Genomic DNA, 26,493 nt, shown 5'->3' with positions numbered 1-26,493 from the left:
AAATCTGTACTATTTTTCTAGCACTTCTCTGTTTGGGGCCCTTCTCTAAATATTACCTTGTACCCTATTGAAATGCCTGTTAAAAATATATGTTGAACTAACTACCTTGTCACCAGAAAGAAGGGGGACAGTTGTCCCTGTCTTCTTGTAATTCTTTTGGGTGGGTGACCCCCCTGCTGCAAAATCGTGTGCTGTTCCTCTGTTTCTTTCTTTTTTTTTTTTTTAACATCTTTATTGGGGTATAATTGCTTTACAATGGTGTGTTAGTTTCTGCTCTATAACAAAGTGAATCAGTTATGCATATACATATGTTCCCATATCTCTTCCCTCTTGCGTCTCCCTCCCTCCCACCCTCCCTATCCCACCCCTCCAGGCGGTCACAAAGCACCGAGCTGATATCCCTGTGCTATGCTATGCGGCTGCTTCCCACTAGCTATCTACCTTACGTTTGTTAGTGTATATATGTCCATGCCTCTCTCTTGCTTTGTCACAGCTCACCCTTCCCCCTCCCCATATCCTCAAGTCCGTTCTCCAGTAGGTCTGTGTCTTTATTCCTGTCTTACCCCTAGGTTCTTCATGATGTTTTTTTTTCTTAAATTCCATATATATGTGTTAGCATAAGGTATTTGTCTTTCTCTTTCTGACTTACTTTACTCTGTATGACAGACTCTAGGTCTATCCACCTCATTACAAATAGCTCAATTTCGTTTCTTTTTATGGCTGAGTAATATTCCATTGTATATATGTGCCACATCTTCTTTATCCATTCATCTGATGATGGGCACTTAGGTTGTTTCCATCTCCGGGCTATTGTAAATAGAGCTGCAATGAACATTTTGGTGCATGACTCTTTTTGAATTTTGGTTTTCTCAGGGTATATGCCCAGTAGTGGGATTGCAGGGTCATATGGTAGTTCTATTTGTAGTTTTTTAAGGAACCTCCATACTGTTCTCCATAGTGGCTGAACCAATTCACATTCCCACCAGCAGTGCAAGAGTGTTCCCTTTTCTCCACACCCTCTCCAGCATTTATTGTTCCTAGATATTTTGATGATGACCATTCTGACCGGTGTGAGATGATATCTCATTGTAGTTTTGATTTGCATTTCTCTAATGATTAATGATGTTGAGCATTCTTTCATGTGTTTGTTGGCAGTCTGTATATCTTCTTTGGAGAAATGTCTATTTAGGTCTTCTGCCCATTTTTGGATTGGGTTGTTTGTTTTTTTGTTATTGAGCTGCATGAACTGCTTGTAAATTTTGGAAATTAATCCTTTGTCAGTTGCTTCATTTGCAAATATTTTCTCCCATTCTGAGGGTTGTCTTTCGGTCTTGTTTATGGTTTCCTTTGCTGTGCAAAAGCTTTGAAGTTTCATTAGGTCCCATTTGTTTATTTTTGTTTTTATTTCCATTTCTCTAGGAGGTGGGTCAAAAAGGATCTTGCTGTGATGTATGTCATAGAGTGTTCTGCCTATGTTTTCCTCTAAGAGTTTGACAGTTTCTGGCCTTACATTTAGGTCTTTAATCCATTTTGAGCTTATTTTTGTGTATGGTGTTAGGGAGTGATCTAATCTCATACTTTTACATGTACTTGTCCAGTTTTCCCAGCACCACTTATTGAAGAGGCTGTCCTTTCTCCACTGTACATTCCTGCCTCCTTTATCAAAGATAAGGTGACCATATGTGCGTGGGTTTATCTCTGGGCTTTCTATCCTGTTCCATTGATCTATCTTTCTGTTTTTGTGCCAGTACCATACTGTCTTGATTACTGTAGCTTTGTAGTATAGTCTGAAGTCAGGGAGCCTGATTCCTCCAACTCCGTTTTCCGTTCTCAAGATTGCTTTGGCTATTCGGGGTCTTTTGTGTTTCCATACAAATTGTGGAATTTTTTGTTCTAGTTCTGTGAAATATGCCAGTGGTAGTTTGATAGGGATTGCATTGAATCTATAGATTGCTTTGGGTAGTAGAGTCATTTTCACAATGTTGATTCTTCCAATCCAAGAACATGGTTTATCTCTCCATCTATTTGTATCATCTTTAATTTCTTTCATCAGTGTCTTATAATTTTCTGCATACAGGTCTTTTGTCTCCTTAGGTAGGTTTATTCCTAGATATTTTATTCTTTTTGTTGCAGTGGTAAATGGGAGTGTTTTCTTGATTTCCCTTTCAGATTTTTCATCATTAGTGTATAGGAATGCAAGAGATTTCTGTGCATTAATTTTGTATCCTGCAACTTTACCAAATTCATTGATTATCTGTAGTAGTTTTCTGGTGGCATCTTTAGGATTCTCTATGTATAGTATCATGTCATCTGCAAACAGTGACAGCTTTACTTCTTCTTTTCCGATTTGGATTCCTTTTATTCCTTTTCTTCTCTGATTGCTGTGGCTAAAACTTCCAAAACTATGTTGAATAAGAGTGGTGAGAGTGGGCAACCTTGTCTTGTTCCTGATCTTAGTGGAAATGCTTTCAGTTTTTCACCATTGAGGATGATGTTGGCTGTGGGCTTGTCATATATGGCCTTTATTATGTTGAGGAAAGTTCCCTCTATGCCTACTTTCTGCAGGATTTTTATCATAAATGGTTGTTGAATTTTGTCAAAAGCTTTCTCTGCATCTATTGAGATGATCATATGGTTTTTCTCCTTCAATTTGTTAATATGGTTTATCACATTGATAGGTTTGCATATATTGAAGAATCCTTGCATTCCTGGAATAAACCCCACTTGATCATGGTGTATGATCCTTTTAATGTGCTGTTGGATTCTGTTTGCTAGTATTTTGTTGAGGATTTTTGCATCTATGTGCATCAGTGATATTGGCCTGTAGTTTTCTTTCTTTGTGACATCCTTGTCTGGTTTTGGTATCAGGGTGATGGTGGCCTCGTAGAATGAGTTTGAGGAGTGTTCCTCCCTCTGCTATATTTTGGAAGAGTTTGAGAAGGATAGGTGTTAGCTCTTCTCTAAATGTTTGATAGAATTCACCTGTGAAGCCATCTGGTCCTGGGCTTTTGTTTGTTGGAAGATTTTTAATCACAGTTTCAATTTCAGTGCGTGTGATTGGTCTGTTCATATTTTCTATTTCTTCCTGATTCAGTCTTGGCAGGTTGTGCATTTCTAAGAATTTGTCCATTTCTTCCAGGTTGTCCATTTTATTGGCATAGAGTTGCTTGTAGTAATCTCTCATGATCTTTTTTATTTCTGCAGTGTCAGTTGTTACTTCTCCTTTTTCATTTCTAATTCTGTTGATTTTAGTCTTCTCCCTTTCTTTCTTGATGAGTCTGGCTAATGGTTTATCAATTTTGTTTATTTTCTCAAAGAACCAGCTTTTAGTTTTTATTGATCTTTGCTGTTGTTTCCTTCATTTCTTTTTCATTTATTTCTGATCTGATTTTTATGATTTCTTTCCTTCTGCTAACTTTGGGTTTTTTTTGTTCTTTCTCTAATTGCTTTAGGTGCAAGGTTAGGTTGTTTATTCGAGATGTTTCCTGCTTCTTAAGGTGGGCTTGTATTGCTATAAACTTCCCTCTTAGAACTGCTTTTGCTGCATCCCATAGGTTTTGGGTCATTGTGTCCCCATTGTCATTTGTTTCTAGGTATTTTTTTGACAGCACTCTGAAGAGATGACTGACTCCCTAGATTTCCCTGTACCCTTGGGCTTTTTCTTTTTCTTTCATATAATTTACATACAGAGAAATATGCATATCCTAAATATATAGCTGGATGAATTTTCCCCCATTTCTTCCCTGGAACCCATCTGAGGTTCTGTCTGGCTGTGCTGTCCTCTGCTGCAGGCCCGGTCCTGCACATCCTAAGCTGCTCTTTCCTCCTTACACTTTATCCTCATTAGGCTTTCATCCCCTTTTTATGTTCTAATAATTTCTTGATGTTTCTTTCCCACTAGTGGTTCTCCAGTTCAGTCTTCTCACTGTTACAGTTGTAGTTTTTTTTTTTCCATTCGGTGGGGAGTTCCTTTACTTGAACCATTCACATTTAATTCTTTCCTCCTTGCTCTCAACAGGCGCCTGTTTGTGCCAGAGCGAGAGACGCTGTTTAACACCCTTGCCAACAACCGGGAAATCATCAACCAACAGAGGAAGAGGCTGAATCACCTGGTGGATAGTCTCCAGCAGCTCCGTCTTTATAACCAAACCTCCCAGTGGGGCCTTCCCTTGGATGTCCCCTCTCAGAGCAGCACTCACAGGTGTGCAGGAGGATGGGCCTGTTAATGCCACGTGCACTCAATAAATGTGGTTTGATGAACGAATAAATAGAGTTAGGTGGAGTAGTCTTAGAATGGTTCACATGTGGCTTTGAAAGTGACTCTGCTGTCTTTCACCTGTGTGAGCCTGGTCAGATTCCTCACCCTCTCTGATCCTTTGTTCCTTTGCCAAAAAGTAGGGCTAATAGTACGTGCCTCATGGCATTACTGGAGAGTTTAAAACTGAGTCTTTAAAGCACCTAGTAGTGTGCCTGATGAAACAGATGCTCATTAGATGATAGCAGATACTATAGTCACAGTATTATTGTTCAGTTGAAAATTAACTCTCAGGATTAGGTTGACCAATTTGTCTTGAAGCTCAGATTTATCATTTTGCAAGAGTGTGGAGATTTCAGACCCTGCAGTTAGACAGTTTACCCCTGAAGTTACCAAGGTGGTCTCGTGTTTCTGCCTTTAGGCTGAACGTGTAGATTTTAATTGCCCTTCCTGCTGGAGCCCCGTTGGTGGTGTGTTTGCTCTGGGGTTCGGATATAATATTGAGACTGTGATCTCTTTCCTCTTGGATTAGTTTCCTTGATTGGTCAGATTTTCCATTTCTGTATTGGGATGCTCTCACATCTTGCCTTTATGTTTAGGAGGATAATGTACCACCACCACCACCCTGATTTCTCAGGTCGTAGTTGGTTCATATGTAACACTATCCTATTTCAGTTTTGACAGTGACCTCGAAAGCCTGCGCAATGCTTTGTTGAAAACAACCATAGACTTTCAAACCAAACCCTTGCCCAAAGTCGCAGGTAAATGAGTTCTTCCCGGTCTTTAAACTCTCTTTGTTCTCTTTCATCTACTGACATCTTAAAAACCGAGTCTTACGCATTTATGTGTTCATGAATTTCTTGCAGCTAAACTGTCCCCCGTGAAACAGGCACAGCTGAGAAACTTCTTGGCCAAGAGGAAGACCCCACCGGTGAGATCTACTGCTCCAGGTAGAGGAAACTGGTCCTGAATTTTTAGGATAAACCATATAGTACATGGTGTGGGAGTAGGATGGTGTGTGTGTGTGTGTGTGTGTGTGTGTGTGTGTGTGTGTGTGTGTGTGTGTGTGTGTGTGTGTAAGAAGCAGCTTATACATGGTCAATGAAGCAGTTCAAGGTAGTTATTCTGGCGTTTACACTGTGTTTTCTGTGGTCCTTAGGTTCTGTGGCAGTGGTTCTCAAGGGTTTTGGGGGAAGCTGAGCTGGCTCCAGGGGTCCTAGCCTCTGCTTTACCTAGAGAAGCTTTACTTTTCTGATTGGTATGGGGTTTTGAGTAAGGCTGCATTTGAAAAAAAGATGTTCTAAGAAAGGAGAAACAAAAACTACAGATTAGGGAATGATGGCTAAAAACACTTGCTGAAAAGAAGCCATATACCTGATAAATATTTTGTCATGAAATTGTCTATATAATTACCTGAATCTGCTTTTAAAGAAATATTTGTTAGATGCAACTGTAGGCATAACCCTGCTTTGCTCTAGTGCCTGTAAGTGCTTTTTTCTTTGAAACTATGTTTTGAGTTGAAATTTTTAGTTTTTTGGCTGCATTGGATCTTCGTTGCTGCGCGCGGGCTTTCTCTAGTTGTGGCGAGCAGGGGCTACTCTTCATTGTGGTGTGCGGGCTTCTCATTGCGGTGGCTTCTCCTGTTGCGGAGCATGGGCTCTAGGCGCGGGCTCAGCACGCGTAGCCAAGCTTTTTGGAAAATCAGGATCCAGTTCAGGATTGTACATTGCATTAAGCCGCTGTCCTCTTTAGTCTCCTTTATTTTTCCTTTTTGATAGTTTTACTACTTAAGCTTGCCTCCCCAAACACCGTAATTTGGTTTTGCCTGTTTTTTGGGCTTTGGATACTGCGGAAGTCCATTTATTTATTCTCTGGATGGGTTTCTCTTACTCTACATAAGGTTTCTAAGAGTCATCCATGTTGCTGCATGTAGCTGTTTGTTTTTGTTGCTTCGGTGTATGAATATACTGCATTTGTTTATCCATTCTCCTTTTGGTGGACATTCACTGTTTGCAGTTTTTAGCTGTAACATAGTAGAATGTTGCTCTGAACATTCTTGTGCTTGTCCCTTGAGGTACACGTGTATGTCTTTTATGTGATCTTGTGGCTCTGAGTGGAATTGTGTCTCGTACTCTGTCCCGGTGCTCAGCTTCAGATTCTGCGTGCAGTTCTCTTGTAGCAAGTCACCCTTGGCCATCAGTGTATGAATATTCCAGCTGTTCCACAGCCTTGCCAAGCTTGATATTATCAATCTTTTTCCTTTTAACTCTGCTGGTGTCACCCTTTTATGTATTTAATTACCATTTGGGTATCTTCTTTTGTGAAGTGCCTGATTAAATCCTTTGCTCATCTGTCTGTTGGATAATCTGTCCTGCTGATTTGTAAAAGTTTTTATCAGTTCTTGATACCAGCGTTTTGTTGGTTATATGAGTTTGTAGTTATTCACTTTGTTGCTTTTTAGCCTCTTAGTATCTTTTGGCAAAGAGAAGTTCTTAATTTTAAAACAGATTTTTCAGCCTTTCTTTTATGGTCAGTTCCTGTTGTTCTGTTGAAGAAATCTTTCTCTACCTCTAGGTAACAGGAGTATGTATGCACCTTTATTATTGTCTAGAAGTGTTAATGCTTTGCCTTTCCAATTTAGATCTGCTATCTACCTGAAATTGATTTTTTTAAACAACTTTATTGAGGTATAATTTGCGTATCATAACATTCACCTGTTGTGTGTAGTTTGACGATTTTTGGTAAATTTACTGAATTGTATAACCATCACTACATTCCAGTTTTAAAACATTTCCATCACTTAAGAAGTTGCCTCATGCTGTTTGTAATCAGTTCCTATTCTGCTCCCAGCAACCACTGATCCGTTTTCTTGCTCTGTGGAACTGCCTTTTTTAGAAACTGCGTATAAATGGAATCATATGTAGTCTTTTGCTTTAGCTTCTTTCCCTTAGTATAACTTTAAGGTTCACCCATGATGTGTATCATGTATCAGTAATTCATTCCTTTTTATTGCTGAATGGTATTCCATTGCATGGGTAGACCATATTTCGTTTATACTATCTGGAATTGATTTTTGTGTATGATACAAAGTATGGCTCTCATGTCATTTTTTTGTATTTAGATATCTGATTGTCCCAACACTGTTTAGTGAAGATTCTTCCTCCCCGCTTAGTGGCCGCCTTTGTTGTAAATCGGTTTTCCTTATACTGTAGGTCTGATGGTCTGTACACTGATTAGAAACCACTGCCACCACTCTGCCTCAATTAACTGGTGCTAAAATAAGTCTCAATACTGGTTTTTTCCCTAAATCCTAAAGCTATGCTGTTCAATATGGTAGCCTATTCAAATTTAAATTAATAAAAATTAAATAAAGTAAAAAATTCAGTTAATCCCAGCAGCCACATTTCAAGTACTCACTAGGTACACGTGACTAGTGGCTACTGTAATGGGAAACGCAGACAGAACATTTCATCATCACAGAAGTTTCTACAGTCTCGAGTATGGGTTGGCAAACTGTTTCTTAAAGAGCTGGATAGTAAATATGTAGTAAATATGTAGTCTCTATGGTACCTAGTGAACTCTGCCCTTGTAATAGGAAAGCAGCCACAGACTGTATGTAAACAGATGGGCACGCCTATGCTTCAGTAAGACTTTATAAAAGCACGCAGCTAGCTCATGGTTGTAGTTTGCTGACCCATGATCTAGAATGTTCTGGCTCTTCTTGGTGCTTTCCGCTTCCATATTAATATTATAATTGCCTTGTTAAGTTCTACCACCCTCAGCCCTCAAAGACTTGAGATTTTGATGGGGATTGTGTTGAATCTCTAAATTGACTTAGAAGAATTGACATTTGTACAGTGTTGATCTTTCATTTCCTAGACATGGCGTATGTTTACTTGGGTCTTTAATTTTTCTAAATGTTTTCTGCATGGAGGACGTGCACATCTTTTGTTAGATTTATTCCTAAGTTTGATATTTTTGATGCTTTTATAATGATGGGGGCTTTTTCCTTAAATTTCACTTTATTTTATGTTAGATATAGTATATAGAAATGTACTAGATTTTTTGGTATGTTGACTGAATCTAGCATCTTGGCTGACTCATTTCAAATAATATGTCTGTAGCTATTTCTTGGACTTTCTGTGGAAACAATTATACCTTCCATAGATATGAACACTTTTGTTTCTGCTTTTTATTTAATTTTCTTACCTTATTTCACTGGCTAGGACCTCCAATGCAAAGTCCAATAAAAGGGGTGAGTAGGCATCCTTGCCTTTATCTCAAAGGGAACACTTTCTGTAGTTCCTCGTAAGATACGAGGTTTGCTGCGTCTACTGACATGATCATGAGTTCTACCCCTTCTTCTTCCTGTTAATGTGGCTTTCTGCCTGTCCTGATCTGAGCTAGCATTTAAGCAGAGTAAGATTCTTTAGGTTTTGGTGGTGCCCCCTTTCTAGTGCCAGGAAGGTAGCTGCAGCCTTGGTCACAGCAGGAAGCAGCATGTGTCAGCTGCGGAGGCAGCATCGTTGGGACAGTTGAGCAGACCAGGCTCCTGGGCTCTGCAAGTGAGCATGGCCATTGCATTTTTCAGTTGATGGGTGTCCCTCCACCCAAATCCAATGAATGGCATCAGAAAGATGAAGGAAGGAAACTGAGAGCACCCCCAGGTGGTATCAGACCTTGGGAGTGAAAGTTATTTCCGTTTTCTATCCAGTTCCTGAAGTTGATGAGTCTGAGTCATCTCTTGTTGCTATTAACTCTCAGGAAGTGGGATTTTAGAGAAATTAGTGAGAGCATTGTGGCCCTAAGAGAGTGTGGGGTTTATATTAGTTTTCTGTGGATGCCGTGTAACAAATTATCACAAATGTAGTGGCCTATAACACTGCCTGTTTATGATCTCACAGTTGTGTGTGTCAGAAGTCCAGGCACAGCATGGCCCTGCTGGGTCCTCTGCTCGGGGCTCACAGGCTGAAATCAGTGTTGGCTGGTCTGAGCTCTCATCTAAAGGCTCTGGGGAAGATCCCGCTTCTGAGTCGTTGGCAGAATTCGGTTCCTTGCAGCTATAAGACTGAGGTCCTCATTTGCTTTGCATGTGCCCCCGGCCCCCTTCCTCTGCAGTCCAGCAACAGCGCATTGCATGCTTCTGTGCCCCCACTTCTGCCACCTCTCTCTGCTTCCTCTTGTGCTTCTTTTCTCTACCTTTAAGGGCTCTTGAGATTCTACACTGGGCCCACCTGGAAAATCCAGGCTAACCTCTCTGTTCTAAGGTCAACTGGTCAGTAACCTTAATCGCGTCTGCAAAATCCCTTTGACCATGTAATATAACCATCTGACAGAGCATAACCATGGGTGTGGCACTGGGGGCGAGGGTCATGGGGTCAAAATTCTACCTAGCACAGGGTATTTTATATATAACAGGGTATTGTTAAGAACATGGTCTTTCGAGTCGGATACACGCCAAGTTTGAGTTCCGGCTCTACCACCTACCAACTTCGTGACCTTGGGCAAATTACTCAGCCTTTCTATAACCATAAAGTCAGATAACAGGAACTTCTAATTTAGATGCTTTGAGCAGTACCTGGTACCAGGTAAGTTCTCAATAAATGTTAACTGCAGTTTTACTGGTGGTGCTGGTGGTTATGGAGGGACTTGCTAAGTGACCCTGCTGCACACTGACCTGCATCAAAACACTTTGGTACAGTGCTGTCCCGTAGGACTTCCTGCAGTGGTGACGATGTTCTGGGTCTGTGCTCTCCAGTATAGCAGTTAAGCTGTGGCTCTTGAGCACTTCAAAGGGGGCTGGTGCAACTTAGGATTCCAAATTTTCATTGATTTACGTTACTTTTCATCTAAATAGCCACGCATGGCTGGCGCAGCCTAGCAGCAGCGCCAGCACACAGCGTTGGTTTTCACTTGCATTTATTTATGTTCCGGTTCCATTATGACAAATAAAATCTTGCAGAGTGATGTGCCTATAGGGCAAATAAGTCAGTAAATATTAGCAATACTTTAGCATAACTTGAGGAGGAGAGAGGGCTGTTTTTTGTTTGGTTTTGGGTTTTTTCCAATATACAGACAGTAACATGACTTCTGAAATTCACGGTAGAAAGTAACATGGCATATTACCCCATAGTTTATGGAAGGAAAAAAACAGGGAAGGTGAAAATCAATCTTCGATTTCAGTGATTTTTTTGTTTTAACCTAATTGATTCAGAAGAATGATTAGATTTACGTGGCAGTGTTTGAGACCCTCAGCATTGAGGACATGATGTCTTTTCCAGTTTGCGTTAGGCCTGTTCTCAGAAGTTTATTGTTGGAAGGCAGTGGCAGCACTGCGACTGTTTACTCTGCTCTGGAAGCTTGTCTGTTGCTTTTCTGAGACGGTGTTATTGCCTGTGAACTTCCTGCTTTTACACCAGCATGCATCCCCTCTCTCACCTCACATCATTTTTTTTAACAGTCAAAATGTTCTTGTCCTACACAGCTCGGTTTTGTAAAGCCCATTTGAGCAAAAAGTATCTTTGTTCGCATTCAGCAGCAGCTGCTTCCACATAAAATAAGTAATAATTAAGTTAATTTATAAATTGGATATTTCTCTAGCGGCAGTGAAAATTACATAGCTTTTGGATTTGAATTGTCTTTTGGACTTGAATTGTCTAAGTTGTGTTTTGTTTTGGGCTTTGTAGCCAGCCTGTCTCGGTCAGCTTTCCTGTCTCAGAGGTATTATGAAGACTTGGATGAAGTCAGCTCAACGTCATCCATTTCCCAGTCTCTGGAAGGTGAAGACACACGGGCATCCTGTAAGGATGACGATGCAGTGGTCCAGGTTCCCCGGCATGCTCCCGTGGTTCGGACGCCTTCCATCCAGCCCAGTCTTTTGCCCCAGGCGACTCCTTTTGCTAAATCTCACCTGATTCATGGTTCACCAGGTGTGATGGGAACTTCAGGTAAGTAAACAATGAGACAGGAAATGATCTTTTTTTCCCTAAGAGATCTCTAACTCCTGTAACTGGGTTTTATATTATCGCATCCATAAGTCATGGGTTCCAGCCCATTTCTGTTAATATTCTAGAAATTACAGGACAGATTCAAGAGGTGTGTTCCCCTTGAAAGTGGTTGGTAGGACCTGAGGAAGAGGATACCCTGCAAGGTTCACAGTTACTGCTTTACTGTGGAGCACAACTTGTGCCTTTCACGTCCCACCTCCTTTCAGCTCCTCCATTGTAGCCATGGTGTGCCTCAGAGTTCACCAGCCAGAACGCTCATTGTCTGTGTTGGCTCGCGATGTGACCTGTGTTGTGCTGTCACACCTTATTTCAGAGCATCAGGACTTTGTATTGCAGTGACTTCTAAGAGGACAAAGCCGGGCATGAGGTACCAGAATGGAGAGATTTTATGAGAGGAGAGCAGGACATTGCTCTGTTTTGGCACAAAAGTTATATCTTGCTCAGTGTCAGAGGAAATGATCATGTGAAGTATTTTCACTAATAGAAGTAGGCAGGCAAATTGCCTGCAGCATCTTTGAAAGGTAAAAGTGCCAGCCTGTCAGGTTGCCAGTACTTTCCTGTGTTAATGCTTAAGGATTTTTAATCTTAACGTTTTCCCTGCAACCACACATGGAGAATTTACCATTTTAATTTTTGTGTTTTCTTCTTCTCTGACCCACTCTCTCACTTAATTTATCTTTTTTCCTCAGTGACTGCACCTGCTAGCAAAATTATTCCCCAAGGGGCTGATAGCACAATGCTTGCAACAAAAACCGTGAAGCATGGCGCCCCTGGCCCTTCCCACCCCATCTCTGCTCCCCAGGCGGCCGCTGCAGCAGCCCTGAGACGGCAGATGGCCAGTCAGTCTCCAGGTAAAAACATCTATTTCAGGGGCTGATGGTGAGCTGTCTGAGCCCCAGGCCAGGACACAGGTGCCAAGAAATGGCGGGCTCTCTTTGCTGCCCTTCAGAAGAGAAGGCTAATGTGACAGGTCTCTCACCTCTTGGGGGAGAGAGTTCTGCGAAGGCAGAGACTTAGTCGGGAACTTTCCTTTGAAGAGGCAGTATTATCTGCCACATTCAGTTAAGTGGGAGATCAGTGGGGTTTTTTGATGGAGTTGTTAATCCCTACTTTTGAATAATGTCTGCTTTAAGCCCAAAATTAATCTTCGCAGTTAGATCACCTAATAACATTAGAGTTGTCTGATGGTGTCTGAAGGATCCCAGCCACCCTCTGAGGTGGGTATAAGTATGCCCATTTTGCTTTTGAGTAATGTAAGGTTTGGAGAGGTGAAGGTCAGCTGACCAATACGTAACAAAACCCAGACTCCAACCCTGTGTTCTTTGTATTGTAGTACAGCTTTTTCTTAAGACTGCAAATTTAAGATGGAAACTTGACAGATGAAAACTCTAAGAAGCTAATCAGCTTTTGCATTTTGTCAGTGGTTTGTGGCTATCCGTAATTTTCTGCATTAAGATTTATAGGTAGTTCGCCTCGGGACCTCAGTTATCACTAGCTATCAGTCTTCACAAGCCAGTGGTTCTCAGCCAGAGGCTGTTTTGCCCCACCCATCTCCCCTCCAACAGTTGGCAGTGTTGCTGCCATTTAGTGGGTAGAGGCCAGGAATGCTGCAAAAAAATCCTAAATGCACAAGACAACCCCACAACAAAGGATTATCCAGCCCCAAAATGTCAATAGTGCCAAGGTTGAGAAACTCGGCTATAAATCAAATATTTTTGTTTTAGCTGAATAAAATTATTTTTTAGTTCTGTAACTGCTTAGAACACATACCAATTTAGACTAAAATTTTAAAAGACTAAAAAAAATGATGGTTTTATTTAGACAAAAAAGAATTACCATTATATAATAAAGATTTCTAAGAAAAGTTCAAATATTAAAACACTTATTAAGCCATCTAAAATAGAAATGAAAGAGCAAAAACCGGAGAAGTTTTTAAGGCACTTTTGAGCCGTCTGAAAAAATAAGAAACCTTTGATGTTTTAAATATTTGTTGGACCAAGCAGAATCTTAGCATTGTGCTGAACAGGCCCCAAATAAAGCTGATTGAGTTGGTTATTTATGAACTTAAATCTGTCAGGATTTAGGATTATTCCACTCAGCAGGAGGTGGTGTGATGTCTGTTATCATTTTGGAAGCAAGTATGTCTAAGGTGTAGGCACCTCTGAATGTGAAGGATGAAATACATGCGGTCACGGGCAAGATGTCCCTGGTTACCTCTCTGAACAGGGAGTGAAGTGAGCTGCCGTGGACCCACCGTCCTACCTGGGCTGCAGCTTTCAACTTTGCCCAAAGTATAGTTGGAAGAGACCTAAGAGCTTTGCTTAGGCCTTCTTAATAGTTAATTATGAAATATCATTGTCTTGGGCCACAGCTTTAAATTATAAGACACAAAAAAGGAGATATGAAAGCTGACAAGCCTAAGATAGATAAGTAGGTGTCAAGTCAATCCCTGTTGCCATTCCTTAATTCAGGCCTCTTGGCCTCATTTTTCACATTTTATTCACCGTGTCTGTCTCACTAAGGCATGAGCTTCTTTAGACAAGGAACTATGTTTTAGACCTTTTTTTGTATTCCCAGCACCTGAGTCCGACAATAATAAGCTCATGCGAAAGAGTGGTTGAGTGAATGAATGCATGATGGATGGCAGAAGCCCTTAGTCCGAGCACTGCTAATCCTCTAGCTCCTTCTGCCCTTTTCGAGGGCGAGCCAACAATATGGCAGGTATCTCAGCTCTACTGTATAAAAGCTGGCTAGGGAATTCCTTGTTTCTAAACTAGTACATTTGCTTAAATTGCATGAAGCTTCACCAAGTAACTTTTCTGAGTGGAGTAGGCCAGGTGCTCCGCTGAGCACAGTGCTGCAGGACGACCTAGATCTCCTTTATATAGTAAGTGCATTCTGCTTGAGTTTGTGTCCTAGTGATTCATTATACCTGGCTAGAATTTTTGATCCTTTACTGCAATTAATGTGCCTTTCTCTTCTCTATTTAAATAGCTGTCAGTACTTTGACCGAATCAACTTTGAAGAATGTCCCTCAAGTGGTAAATGTGCAGGAATTGAAGAATAATCCTACAGCCCCCTCTGCAGCGATGGGGTATGTTACTACTTTTCAGTGTGTTTAAGCCCGTGAATTATTCTGTAATAGTGGTGAACTGCCTGCAGGGGGCAGCATTGCCATTGTCAGAGTGTGCCTATTTTTCCTGCAGAAATGTAGGTTATAAGAGGGGTGGAGTGGACAGCTAATCTTGGGTACACAGTTGGGTTTTCAGGAGATTGTCCTCTTCAACTGGCAGTAGCAGTTGCCTCATAAACCTTCAAAGTCTTGGTGATATATACTCAGTATGCTGTTTGTCATGTGTAAGTCTACATATGATACACATTACAGTTACTAAGTCAGGTAAGGTGTGGGGTTTAATTTTTGATTTCTTTTGTTTTTTAATACTCTTGGGGCTCCTGAGTTGGCAGTTCGACTCTAATGCAGACTGTTGATTCTGAAAACCCAGTGATGATCTTGAGATTGACCGTCTCTCCTCCCTTCCTTCCTGTCTCCAGGCATTCCTGTTCTTTCAGGTTTCTCATACCTTTTGTATGAAAAAACAATCTTTTAAAAGGCACCAGCTCTGTTTGGAGACGTCTAGCTTGACTTCATGCCATATCTGAGGGCCAGATCATTGCTGCCAGAGCTGACTTTTCTTAAGTCTGAATCTGTGTTTAGAATTCAAGGTATTGACTCGGTGTCACTGTTCTGGGCAGCACGGTTCATAGAATATGCTTGTGCCCTGTTGCTCTGTGTATTTGTAGCCAGGAGCTCTTCAGTGTGGCTGAAGAAGGAAGAGTTGAGGGCCGTTTCCTCAGTCTGAATGTGGGGATCGTGAGAACCAGTGCCGTTCAGGCATTTAGAGTCTGGTGCCCATTACTAGTCCAGCGGTGAGATGAACAGCCACAGACCCTGTGTTTTTTCCAGTTTACATTAGCTCTCTCCCACTCCCCTGCCCCCAGGTCTGCTCACTGTTCTGTTTTGGCTTTATCGAGTGGCCCTGCTGCACTAGACCACTGGCCTCTTTTTGCCACATTGGTCCATTTATCAACACTGCCAGGAATTTCTTAGTTATCTCAGGGCCATACTAACAGCCAAAAACAAGCCTACTCGCTTTCCTATCTTGTAGTGACCTTGAAGCTTTGGTATGCTGTTTCGACCAAGATGGCATTTGTGGTCGTTGTGAACTTCTCAAGGGAAAGAACTATGCATTAGAGTTTGGGAATTATAGCCAGATTCCTAGTGTAGGGTAGGCAAAGAAAAGCCACTGCAAGGCAGAATATTACATAAGATAGGAAAATCCAGCTTAATGGTGAAAGAAATATGGTCTGGTATTTCTGAGATATTTTAGCTGTTAACCATGTGTGAGAAGCACCTATTGGTGATTTCCTTTATCTTATCTCAGGCTTTGTTTCCCTCCAGGGTTCCTCTGAGCTAATCATTGATAAGGGCTTTGTTAAAGGAGCAGTGCTGAGTTTGCCCTTTTTTCTGACTTAAGAAAAATAGACACAAAACTTAAAAAGGAATCAAAGAGAATCTCTTCCTTTCCCCACAGAATGTGGACTGTGGTGCAGTTATTTAACTCGTAAGCCCAGAGTGGTGCCTGGAATGCAGTTCCTTTTTAATAACCACTTGTTGAATAATAGGTGAATCTAAGCATAATTGACAAGTGGAAATTGGTATTTACCACCTCCCCCAATAAGAAAGCTTGAGAGGGAATTACATTCATTATAAAATTACTTTCAGATTCTCTTAAGCAGTAGTTTGGTAAGTGTATTTTAAATATTTAATTTTGCATTTAACTTTTTCTGAGTAATATCTTAAAGAGATTTATTATAAGATGAGCTTACACATTTCTTGCAAATCAAAACTACAGTGAGGTATCACCCCACACGGTCAGAAGGGCCATCATCAAAAAATCTACAGAGCAGGGCTTCCCTGGTGGCTCAGTGGTTGGGAGTCCGCCTGCCGATGCAGGGGACACGGGTTCGTGCCCCGGTCCGGGAGGATCCCACATGCCGCGGAGCGGCTGGGCCCGTGAGCCATGGCCGGTGAGCCATGGCCGATGAGCCTGCCATCCGGAGCCTGTGCTCCGCAACGGGAGAGGCCACAACAGTGAGAGGCCCACATACCGCAAAAAAAAAAAAAAAAAAAAATCTACAAACAATAAATGCTGGAGAGGGTGTGCAGAAAAGGAAACTGTCCTACACTGTGGGTGGGAATGTAAATTGGTTACAGTCACTATGGAGAACAGTATGGAGGCTCCTTAAAAAACTAAAAACAGAACTACCATGTGACCCAGCAATCCCACTGCTGGGCATATACCCGGAGAAAACCATAATTCAAAAAGATACATGCATCCCAGTGTTCATTGAAGCACTGTTTACAATAGCCAAGACACGGAAGCAACCTAAATGTCCGTCGACAGAGGAATGCATAAAGCAGATGGGGTACATATATACAATGGGATATTACTCAGCCATAAAAAAGAACAAAATAATGCCATTTGCAGCAACGTGGGTGGACCTAGAGATTGTCATACTGAGTGAAGTAAGTCAGACACAGAAAGGCAAATATCATGATATCACTTATACGTGAACTTTTTAAAAAAAAGCGTACAAATGAACTTAACAAGACAGAAGTAGAGTCATGGAGGTAGAAAACAAACTTATGGTTACGAGGGGATAAGGGGGGGAGTGATAAATTGGGAGACTAGGACTAAGATATACACACTACTATATATAAAATAGATAACTAAATAAGAACCTGCTGTATAGCACAGGGAAGTCTACTCAATACTCTGTAATGACCTATATGGGAAAAGAATCTAATAAAAAAGAGGAGTGGATATATGTGTATGTATAACCGATTCACTTTGCTCTACACCTGAAACTAACACAACATTGTAAATCAACCGTACTCCAATAAAAATTTTAAAACAAAAGCAAACAAACAAAAAAGATGAGTTTACACATTTCTGCCGTTGGTATGTCTTATGTTCATTGGCCTCATCCCTTATATTCACCTCCTGTTTTCAGGAAGAGGGTTTATCTGGAGCAAACCCATGGCTATCTAGACTCCTCTCCAGTGCTCAGTCACTTGATTCAGCAGGTTCCTAAGGGGTGTCTGCCATGAGCATGATAACACCCTGGGTATTTGGGATCCAGTCGTGAGTAAGACATACCAGGTCCCCGCTTTCCCGGCACTTAGATCTTAGCAAGAAGACAGCCACTAAACGACCCATTACATCGACAGTTCTCTAACTGCAGTGTAATGAGTTGGATGAAGGAGACGTACAAGGTGCTAAGAAGGCACACAGTGAAGCCATCTGGTTGAATCTGGGGCTGATGAGGAGGTTGGGAAGGAAAAGGTGTTTTAGCTGAAAGTTGAGCAGTGACCAGAAGCTGCCAGGCAGAGTAGAGAGAAGATTGTTATAAACAGAGGGTGCAGGATGTGTAAAAGCCCAGACCTGGGAAAGGACAGAGCATGTTTGAGGTGAAGGTAAAAGAAGGCCAGTATGTCTAGAGACCTGGCAGGAAATGGAGGATGAAGAAAGCAGGGCTGAATGAGGTTAGAAATACGGTGGGATTTTTGGTTGGTTGGGTTTTTTTCCAAAGCACACCGGATAGATCATTACTTTCAGGAATTTTGGCATTCGTTTATTCATTCTTTCTACAAATACTTTATGAGCATTTCCTGTATGCCACACACTGTTCTAGGTGCCAGGGATAAAGCAGTTAACAAAACAGATTCCCCAAAACCCCCAAACCTTGCCCTTGTCACAAAGAGACAAATGGTACATAAAATATATAGTATTTTAGGTGGTGATAGATATGATGGAGAAAATTAAAGCAGAGAAGGGGTTTAGGGACTGTTGTCTGGACATGGGTTACAATTTTAAATAGGAACAAGGAAGGCGCTATTCATACATAGCTAATGACTAAAATATTTCAGAAATATCAGACCATATTTCTTTCACCATTAAGCTGGATTCTCCCGTCTTATGTAATATTTTGCCTTGCAGTGTCTTTTGACACTTAACATTTGAATAAAGACCAAAGACCAGAGAGCAGGTCGCATGAATATCCTAAGGAAGAAAGCCCCAAGCACCAGGCCTGTAGTGAGAGCATGTCTGGCAGGTTCAGGAAGGAGCCAGACAGCCACTGGTGGCTGGAGGGAGAGGGATAGCAGGGCCGGGGCCCAGGATACAGGTCTTGTAACATCTAGTAAGCCTCGGTCAGGACCTGGCTGACCAATGGATGTTGAGCAAACTGATCGGATTTATGTTTCCTTTATTAAAAGCATTTAGCAGTTTTTTAAAATATTAGGGTGTGGGTTTCCCTGGTGGCGCAGTGGTTGAGAGTCCGCCTGCCGATGCAGGGGACATGGGTTCGTGCCCTGGTCCAGGAAGATCCCACGTGCCGCGGAGCGGCTGGGCCCTTGAGCCATGGCCGCTGAGCCTGTGTGTCTGGAGCCTGTGCTCTGCAACAGGAGAGGCCACAACAGTGAGAGGCCCGCGTACCGCAAAAAAAAATAAAATAAAATATTGGGGCATAATTAACACACAGTAAAATTCACCTTTTTTTTAGTGTAAAACTCTATGAGCTTTGATAAATGCAGATAGTTCTCTTGACCTATGGTTTTAGCAGGAAGCTTCTGGTTCTTATATTGAGAATAGATGAAAAGGACTGGAGTGAGGAATGGTAGAAACAGGGAGAACAGTTAGGAAGCTTTTTTTTTTTTAATTGTAAAATATATGTATAACAAAATTTATTAATTTAACCATTTTTAAGTGTACAGTGACGTTAAGTACATTTACAGTGTTGTGTAACCTTCACCACTATCTGTTTCCAGAACTTTTTCATTATCTCACACAGAAACTGTAGCCATTAAATAGTAACTCTTTACTCCCCCTTCCCTCTAGTGTCTGGTAGCCTTTATTCTACTTTCTGTCTCTAAGAATTTGTCTGTTCTAGGTACATCATATAAGTAGAATCATACAGTATTTGTCCTTTTGTGTCTGGCTTATTTCGCTCAAATTTTCGAGATTTATGTATGTTGTAGCGTATGTCAGAATTTCATTCCTTTTATGGCTGAATAATATTCCATTGTATGCATATGTCCTATTTTACTTATCCATTCATCTGTAAGTTGACACTTGGGTGTTTCGCCTCTTCTTGTACAAGTATCTGTTGGAGTCCTTGCTTTCAGTTACTTGGGGTAATGTTTTAGGAGTGGAATTGCTAGATCATATGGTAATTCTGCATTTAGCTTTTTGAGCTAAACGTAGTTCAAACTGTTTTCCAAAGCAGCTGCACCATTTTACATTCCCATTAGCAATGTATGAGGTTCCAATTTCTCCACATCCTCACTAATATTTGTTATTGTCCATCTTTTTGATTATAGCTATCCTAATGGGTGTTACATGGTATCTCCTTGTGGTTTTGATATGCATTTCCCTTATGACTAATGAATGATAATTGGGAGTCTATTCATGTGCTTATTGGCCATTTGTATCTTCTTTAGAGACATGTCTATTAGATCCTTTGCCTGTTTTTTAATTGCGTTATTTATCTTAATTGTTGAGGTGTCATATTCTTTATGTAATCTAGATTCAAGTCCCTTATCGGATACATGATTTGTGAATATGTTTTCCCATTCTTTGCATAGTTTTCACTTCCTTGATAGTGTCCTTTGGAACAACAAAATTTTTAATTTTGATAAAATTCAGTTTATGTTTTTCTTTTGTTGCTTGTGCTGTAGGTGTCTTACATATAGGTATGTGTTTAAGAAACCATTGCTTAATCCAAGGTCATAAAGATTTACTCCTGTGTTTTCTTCTAAGTTTTATTGTTTGAGCTCCCACATTTAGGTCTTTGATCTGTTTTGAGTTAATTTTTGTAAATAGTGTGACTTTGTGGTCCAACATCTTTCTTTTGCATGTGGGTATTCAGTTGTCCCAGCACCATTTGCGGAAAAGACTCTTTTCTTTTCCCCTTTTGAATTGTCTTGGTGCCCTTGTCAGATTGATCAGTTTTCTTTCTTGTCTTTTTTTTTTTGCGGTATGCGGGCCTCTCACTGCTGTGGCCTCTCCCGCAGCGGAGCACAGGCTCCAGATGCACAGGCCCGGCCGCTCTGGGGCATGTGGGATCCTCCCTGACCGGGGCACGAACCCGTGTCCCCTGCGTCGGCAGGCAGACTCTCAACCACTGTGCCACCAGGGAAGCCCGATTGATCGGTTTTCTAATGTTAAACCAATTGTTGGTAATGATGTATTGTCCTTTTTTTTTAATATATGGTTGGATTCAATTTGCTAAAATTTTGTTAAGAATTTTTTCATGTCTTAATGAGCGATGTTGGTCTGTAGATTTTGTTTTTTTGTAATATCTTTGTTTCATTCTGTTATCAGAGTAATGCTGGCCTTACAGAATGAGTTGGGGAGTGTTCCTTTTCAGTTTCGTGGAAGAGTTTATGTAGATTTGTTATTATTTCATCCTTAAGTGTTTGGTAGAATTCACCACTGAAGTCATTTTGGCTTGGAAATTTCAGTTTCTTTAGTAGATATAGGACTATTCAGCTTATCCACTTCTTGAGTGAACTTTGGTAGTTTGTGTCTTCCAAGAAATATGTTCATTTCATTTGAGTTGTCAAATTTATTGGCATGACATTTTTTGTAATAGTCACTGATTGTCATCCTTTTAATGTGGATAGAATTCATGATTTCAGTTCCCTCTTTCCTGTTAGTGGTAATTTGTGTCTTTTTTTACCTCATCAGTCTAGCTAGAGGTTTATCAATTTTATTGATCTCAAAGAAACCAGCTTTTGGTTTCATTGATTTTTTTTCCTATTACTTTTTTACTTGGTCTTTATTATTTCATTTTCCTGCTTACTTTGGGTTTTATTTACTCTTTTTTCTAGTTTCTTAAGGTAGAAGCTAATGTCATTGATTTGAGACTGTTCTTTTCTAATACAGGCATTTTAGTGCTATAAATTTCCCTCTAAGAATTGCTTTGGCTACATCTCACAGATTTTGTATATGTTATTTTTCATTTTCATTCAGTTCAAAATACTTTTTTTTATACTTATGGATTATTTTGAAGTGTGTTATGTAGTTTCTAAATAACTGGACATTTTCTAAATATCTTTTTGTTATTGATTCTCAATTTAATTATTGTGGTCAGAGAACATGCTTTGTATGACTTGAATTCTTTAGATTTATTCAGACTTCTTTTATGGCCCATAGCTGGGATCAGCAAGGGTTTTTTTTAAGGGCCATATAGTAAATATTTTAAGTTTGTGGGACATATAGTCTCTGTCTCAACTACTCAACTCTGCCATTGCAGCCTAAACGCAGCTGTAGACAAACTGTAAATGAATGGGCATGGGCTTTGTTACAGTAAAACTTTATTTACAAAAACAGGCAGCTGGTCTTTAGTCTGTAGTTTGCCAGTCCCTGACCTAGAATATCCATCATCTTGGTAAATGTTCTGTGTGCACTTGAAGAGAACATGTATTCTACTCTTGTTGGTTGGAGTGTTCCATAAATGTCAATTAAGTTAAGGTGGTTGATAGTGATAATTTTCTGTCTGCTTGTTCCATCAATTAATGAGAATGGTGTTGGTATTTTCAACTATAGTTGTGGATTTATTTTCCTTACAGTTCTATCAGTTTTTGCTTCATGTTGAAGTTCTGTTATTAGTTACATAAATGTTTAGGATTGTTACATACTCTTGAAGAAATGACCCAGTTTGTCATTACAAAATAACTCTCTTTCTCCCTTGTAAGATTAATTGCTCTGAAATCTACTTTCTCCTATGTTAATGTAGCCAGTCCAGCTTTCTTTGTTTAGTGCTAGTGTGGTATAGCTTTTTTATCCTTCCTTCTATTTTAGACCTATCTTGTGTCTTTATATTTAAAATGGGTTTCTTGTAGACAGCATGTAGTTGGATCTTTTTTTTTTTATCCAATCTGACAGTCTGTGACTTTTAATTGGAGTACTTAGGTCATTTACATTTAATGTGATTATTAACATGTTTGGGTTTTAATCTGTTATATTGCTATTTGTTTTCTGTCTGTCCCATTTGTTCTGTGTTCCATTTTCCTCTTTTTCTGCCTTTTGGATTTAGTGATATTTTCATGATTCTCTTATCTTTTTCATTGGCTTATTAGCTATACCTCTGTGTGTTATTTAAGTAGTTGCATTAGGGTTTATAGTACACATCTTTAACTTATCACAGTCTATCTTCAAGTGTGATTATACTGTTAAAATATAGTAAAAGAATCTATAACAGTATTCTTCTATTTCTCCCCTCCCCACCTTTGTGCTATTGTTGTATATTTTCCTTCTACCTATGTTATAAATCCCATGATATGTTTTTATAAGTAGTTGATTATCTTTTAAACAGAACTAAATTAGAAGAAAAATATCTTTTCTTTTCGCATATAGTTATCATTTCTGGTGTTCTTCATTCCTTTGTTCAGTCCCAGGTTTCCATCTGGTATGATTTTCCTTCTGCTCAGGGACTTCTTTAACATTTCTTCAGGTTTAGATCTGAATTCTTCCATCTTTTGTGTGTATTCCAGAGTCTTTATTTCATCTTTATTTTTGAAAGATATTTTTCCTAAGTAAGGAATTTTAGGTTGACAGTTTTTTTCCTTCACTGACTTAAAGATGTTGCCCCACTTTAAAAATAATAACTATAGTAATTACCATAACCTTAAAAAAAACTTTCATTCTTTTATTTTTCTTACTACAAATGTTCATTGTAGATAGTATGAAAATCTCAGATAGTTAAAAAAGAACAAAATTTAAATTACCTTTATTCCCACTGCAAATGTTTAATCACTGTTTGCATGTGTCTTCATCTTTATTCCATGAAAATTTAGTTTTTTAAAGTAAAATTTGGAGGGAGTTCCCTGGTGCTCTAGTGGCTAGGATTCCTCATTTTGACTGCCGTGGCCCGGTTCAATCCCTGGTCAGGGAACTGAGATACCGCAAGCTGCATGGTGTGGGCAGATAAACTTAATTGTTAACATTTTTCCATGTCATTATAAATTCTTAAGAATCCTGTTTCCATATTTAATATAGGTCTTTTTTAAAGCTGTAATGCAGTTCCAGCTTGCATTATTTAAGTTACTTGGCACCTAGACATGCGTGCAAAAACTACAGTTTGATTTAGCAGACTTTTAGATGATATTTTGGAAAGCCTTTGAGTCTTCAGAGACATAAAATTTACCAATAGGGCACAGTAGTTGGTGGTAACAAGACATAGGAAACACCTAAAAGTGAACTGATAGCTTTTTTTCCTCTACTGACTGATAATTCAGGGATGTGCTTCTTATGTTGTTACCAACAATGCTAAAACAATTTGACACTTAGATAATTTTGCATGCTTGCAGCCATATCTGTTGGATAAATTCTCAGTTGTAGGACTGCTGAGGCAAAGGAGATATCCATATATGTGAGTGTATATACATACATATAATTCTTACAATTGTTGTCAACTTTCTCTCAGTAGAGCTTATACCAATTTCTCCTTCCCACAAGCAGTGTGTGACAATCTGGTTCCCCATATCTTTGCCAAGATTATCAAACTTTACGATTACTACAGTCCGATAGGTGAAGAAATGAACTGAGAGCTTTTGTTTTCAATATCTTCTATTATTTTCTTTTTCTCTCCTGATTTATTTCTTCAGTTGCTCTTGTTAAGTAGTCCTGTCCCCTTACTTGCTTCACCTTTAAATAATTACAAAAAAGTCATAGTTCATTAAATAGTTAACTTTAGTAGCTTTCACAGTTTAGATCCACTGTGTCATATGTGAATTTATAAAAAGATGTACATGATAATGAATCAGACTTACCAAAATAAAACATAACCAGGTCTGTTTTTTAAGCTCTTTAAAATGTTGAAATAGGTAGAAGAATGAGTAGTTGGCCCCTTTCACAACAATAGTATGAATATTTGCCTTGTTAAAGTTCATTAAAGTTTAAGGGACCACTAAGAAAGGGCCTAGGCAACATCTTAATGCTTCACAATCTTAACAACCCAATTTGATCATTGTGTGTAGAGTACACAGCCCTAGAATGTGTGCATTAGCCTGCCTGTGTCAGCAGGCAGTGCTGATAGGGTGTGGCAAAAAGACCAAAAAATGGCTTTCCTGTGTTCAAGGCAGTGTTTGAACTAGGTTTGTTGTGACATTTTTTGATGTTTATCATACTTGATATGCTCACCTCCACTTGTGTATTAACTTTTATCAGGATGGTCTGGGTAATGGAAAGTCGGAGAACTTAAGTTCGGTTGCAGTTGTTTTTCTCCAAGAACCTAATTTTACTACTCTTAGTGACCTGTGTAACTCCATTCCTCCTTTCTAAAGCAGTGCCCTAGTGTTGGCAGTAGTATAAATGTCATTTGTAGACTCATGTAGTAAATATATGTGACAGTGCCATTTTCTGCCTGTGGTCCTTTGGCTTCTGCTTTCAGCTGTGGAACAGAACATTTCAAATGAATTTCCAGTGATCTCTTTTCAGGTCCATACTGCTAGAAAGTAGAATACAGTCCTCCAAAATAGGACAGTTCCAAGTTTAGCATTTCCATCTTCTCTTGAACATTGCTAGCTGTTGATTTCCATTGTTTTGGTTCACAGTCCCGCACAGGTCTTTGAACACGTTTGTTTGGTAGTACACTGTTCTTTTCTGTTTGTGCTCTTGGATCATCGTGGGTCCGATTAGCCAGTAGGTTTGTTAGCTGATGGCACTGAGCAGCATTTCTCTGCGGGTTGTCATATGGCCCGGTGTGTAAGTACTGTGAATCCTAATTTTGTGTGTTTGGGGATTTAGGACACCCAAGAGATTTATAGCATTATCACAAGTAAATAGAACAATAATTACACTCAGTCTGCTTCATGCATGATTTAATTTACCGTCATGTCATAACTAAGTTTAGGGTGCAAAAAATGTTCTAAAATTGGGTGAACTGCTGCTTTTCTTTTTATTTGTAGTTTATTTTTTGCTTATCTTTAAGAAAGCGTGCAAGATTTTCATTGCCCTCGTGACTCGCCTGAGCTGCAGCCATTTTTCCACCTAAGTCTGCTGTGTCCGCCCAGGGATTTCTCAGCCCCGGCATCTCACTCACACATTCCTTTTCTCGTTGGAGAGTCAGCAGATGAGGGAGCAGTGTCCCTGCGCACCTGTTTGGTGGAGCGTCTCAGGGGGACAGGGGTGTGTCTCTTCAGAGAGGGACACACTTACAGCTCCTTCTCTCTTCAGTAGGAAAATAAAGAGGTTCTGTTTCATTGAAAATAACTGCCTTTTTTCTCCTCTCTGAATCTAATAAAGTTTGTTTGGGAAGGTTCCTGTATTATTCCAGGAGAGTATCCTGAGGTGACTGTAAGATTATTAAAATGTTTGATAATTTTTTTCTATGAGGCATGGGCTTATTTTTGTGTTTCCTCTTCCAAGTTAATCTTTCAATGGAAAATTATTAATTCTTCCTAAATGAGAGTTCTGAAAAATAAAACCAGGTCCTATAATTGCTATTCCTATGCATACTAGTCAGAGTAGCTCTGCGCTGAGGACAGATAGATTGATGGAAAGAATTGCTCCCAGGAGCCAAGAATAGAGCTTTGTGTTAAACAGGTGATTTTTTTCCATCACATATTAACACTAAGTAATTATTGAAATAACAGTTCCCTGCTTACTGTGTTCAGGGGTAACAAAAGATGGTGAGAACTCTTTCTACACACACTGGATGCACTTTTCATACCATAGCAGAAGTGCAGGTCGGGAACGGAACCGTGGTATGTTTGACTCTTGTGTGCTGACATCGTGAGCGCTGGGCTCCCAGGGCTGGTTGCTGTGAGAAGCTGAGGTCTCTTCTTTGAGCCAGATCATATACATCCCATAGATCCTGTTGAACATTTTCTCAGGCCTGGAAAACAGAATCAGGAAGTCCCCACGTGGTCCGGAATGGCGGTGGGTGTTGGGGAGGAGGTGCAGACGGCTGAGTCTCCAGATAAGAAAAGGATCTACTTCTGAATATTCATAATTTTTTCCTGGGATTACAGGTCGCTGCTTTGACTTTTATGCTAAAGACCCAAATGTCATTTAAAGAATTCAGTCTGCAATCCGAAAAATGTCAAATGACTTTGATTAGGGTCCCAGACATCTATATTCTACCCCCAAATTGATACTATGT

General features: G+C 40.0%; 1 protein-coding gene across 13 annotated transcripts in view; it reads left to right on the top strand.

Annotated features, from left to right (window-relative positions):
- NUP214 (nucleoporin 214) overlaps positions 1 to 26,493 on the top strand; it is a 134,591-nt gene that overhangs the window by 34,808 nt on the left and 73,290 nt on the right. For all 13 annotated transcript variants that reach the window (XR_010944796.1, XM_067742928.1, XM_067742927.1 and 10 more), the window contains 6 exons: positions 4,019 to 4,201; positions 4,931 to 5,016; positions 5,122 to 5,205; positions 10,942 to 11,202; positions 11,952 to 12,113; positions 14,257 to 14,356. Coding sequence is in view for 12 of the 13 variants with exons in the window: in XM_067742928.1 (XP_067599029.1) it covers positions 4,019 to 4,201; positions 4,931 to 5,016; positions 5,122 to 5,205; positions 10,942 to 11,202; positions 11,952 to 12,113; positions 14,257 to 14,356 (876 nt within the window). In the remaining variant the exon portion in view is untranslated. The remainder of the gene's footprint in view (positions 1 to 4,018; positions 4,202 to 4,930; positions 5,017 to 5,121; positions 5,206 to 10,941; positions 11,203 to 11,951; positions 12,114 to 14,256; positions 14,357 to 26,493) is intronic.

Source organism: Pseudorca crassidens, chromosome 7 (assembly GCF_039906515.1).
Source record: "Pseudorca crassidens isolate mPseCra1 chromosome 7, mPseCra1.hap1, whole genome shotgun sequence".
Lineage (NCBI taxonomy): Eukaryota > Metazoa > Chordata > Mammalia > Artiodactyla > Delphinidae > Pseudorca > Pseudorca crassidens.
This window is presented reverse-complemented; position numbering and strand designations above follow the sequence as displayed.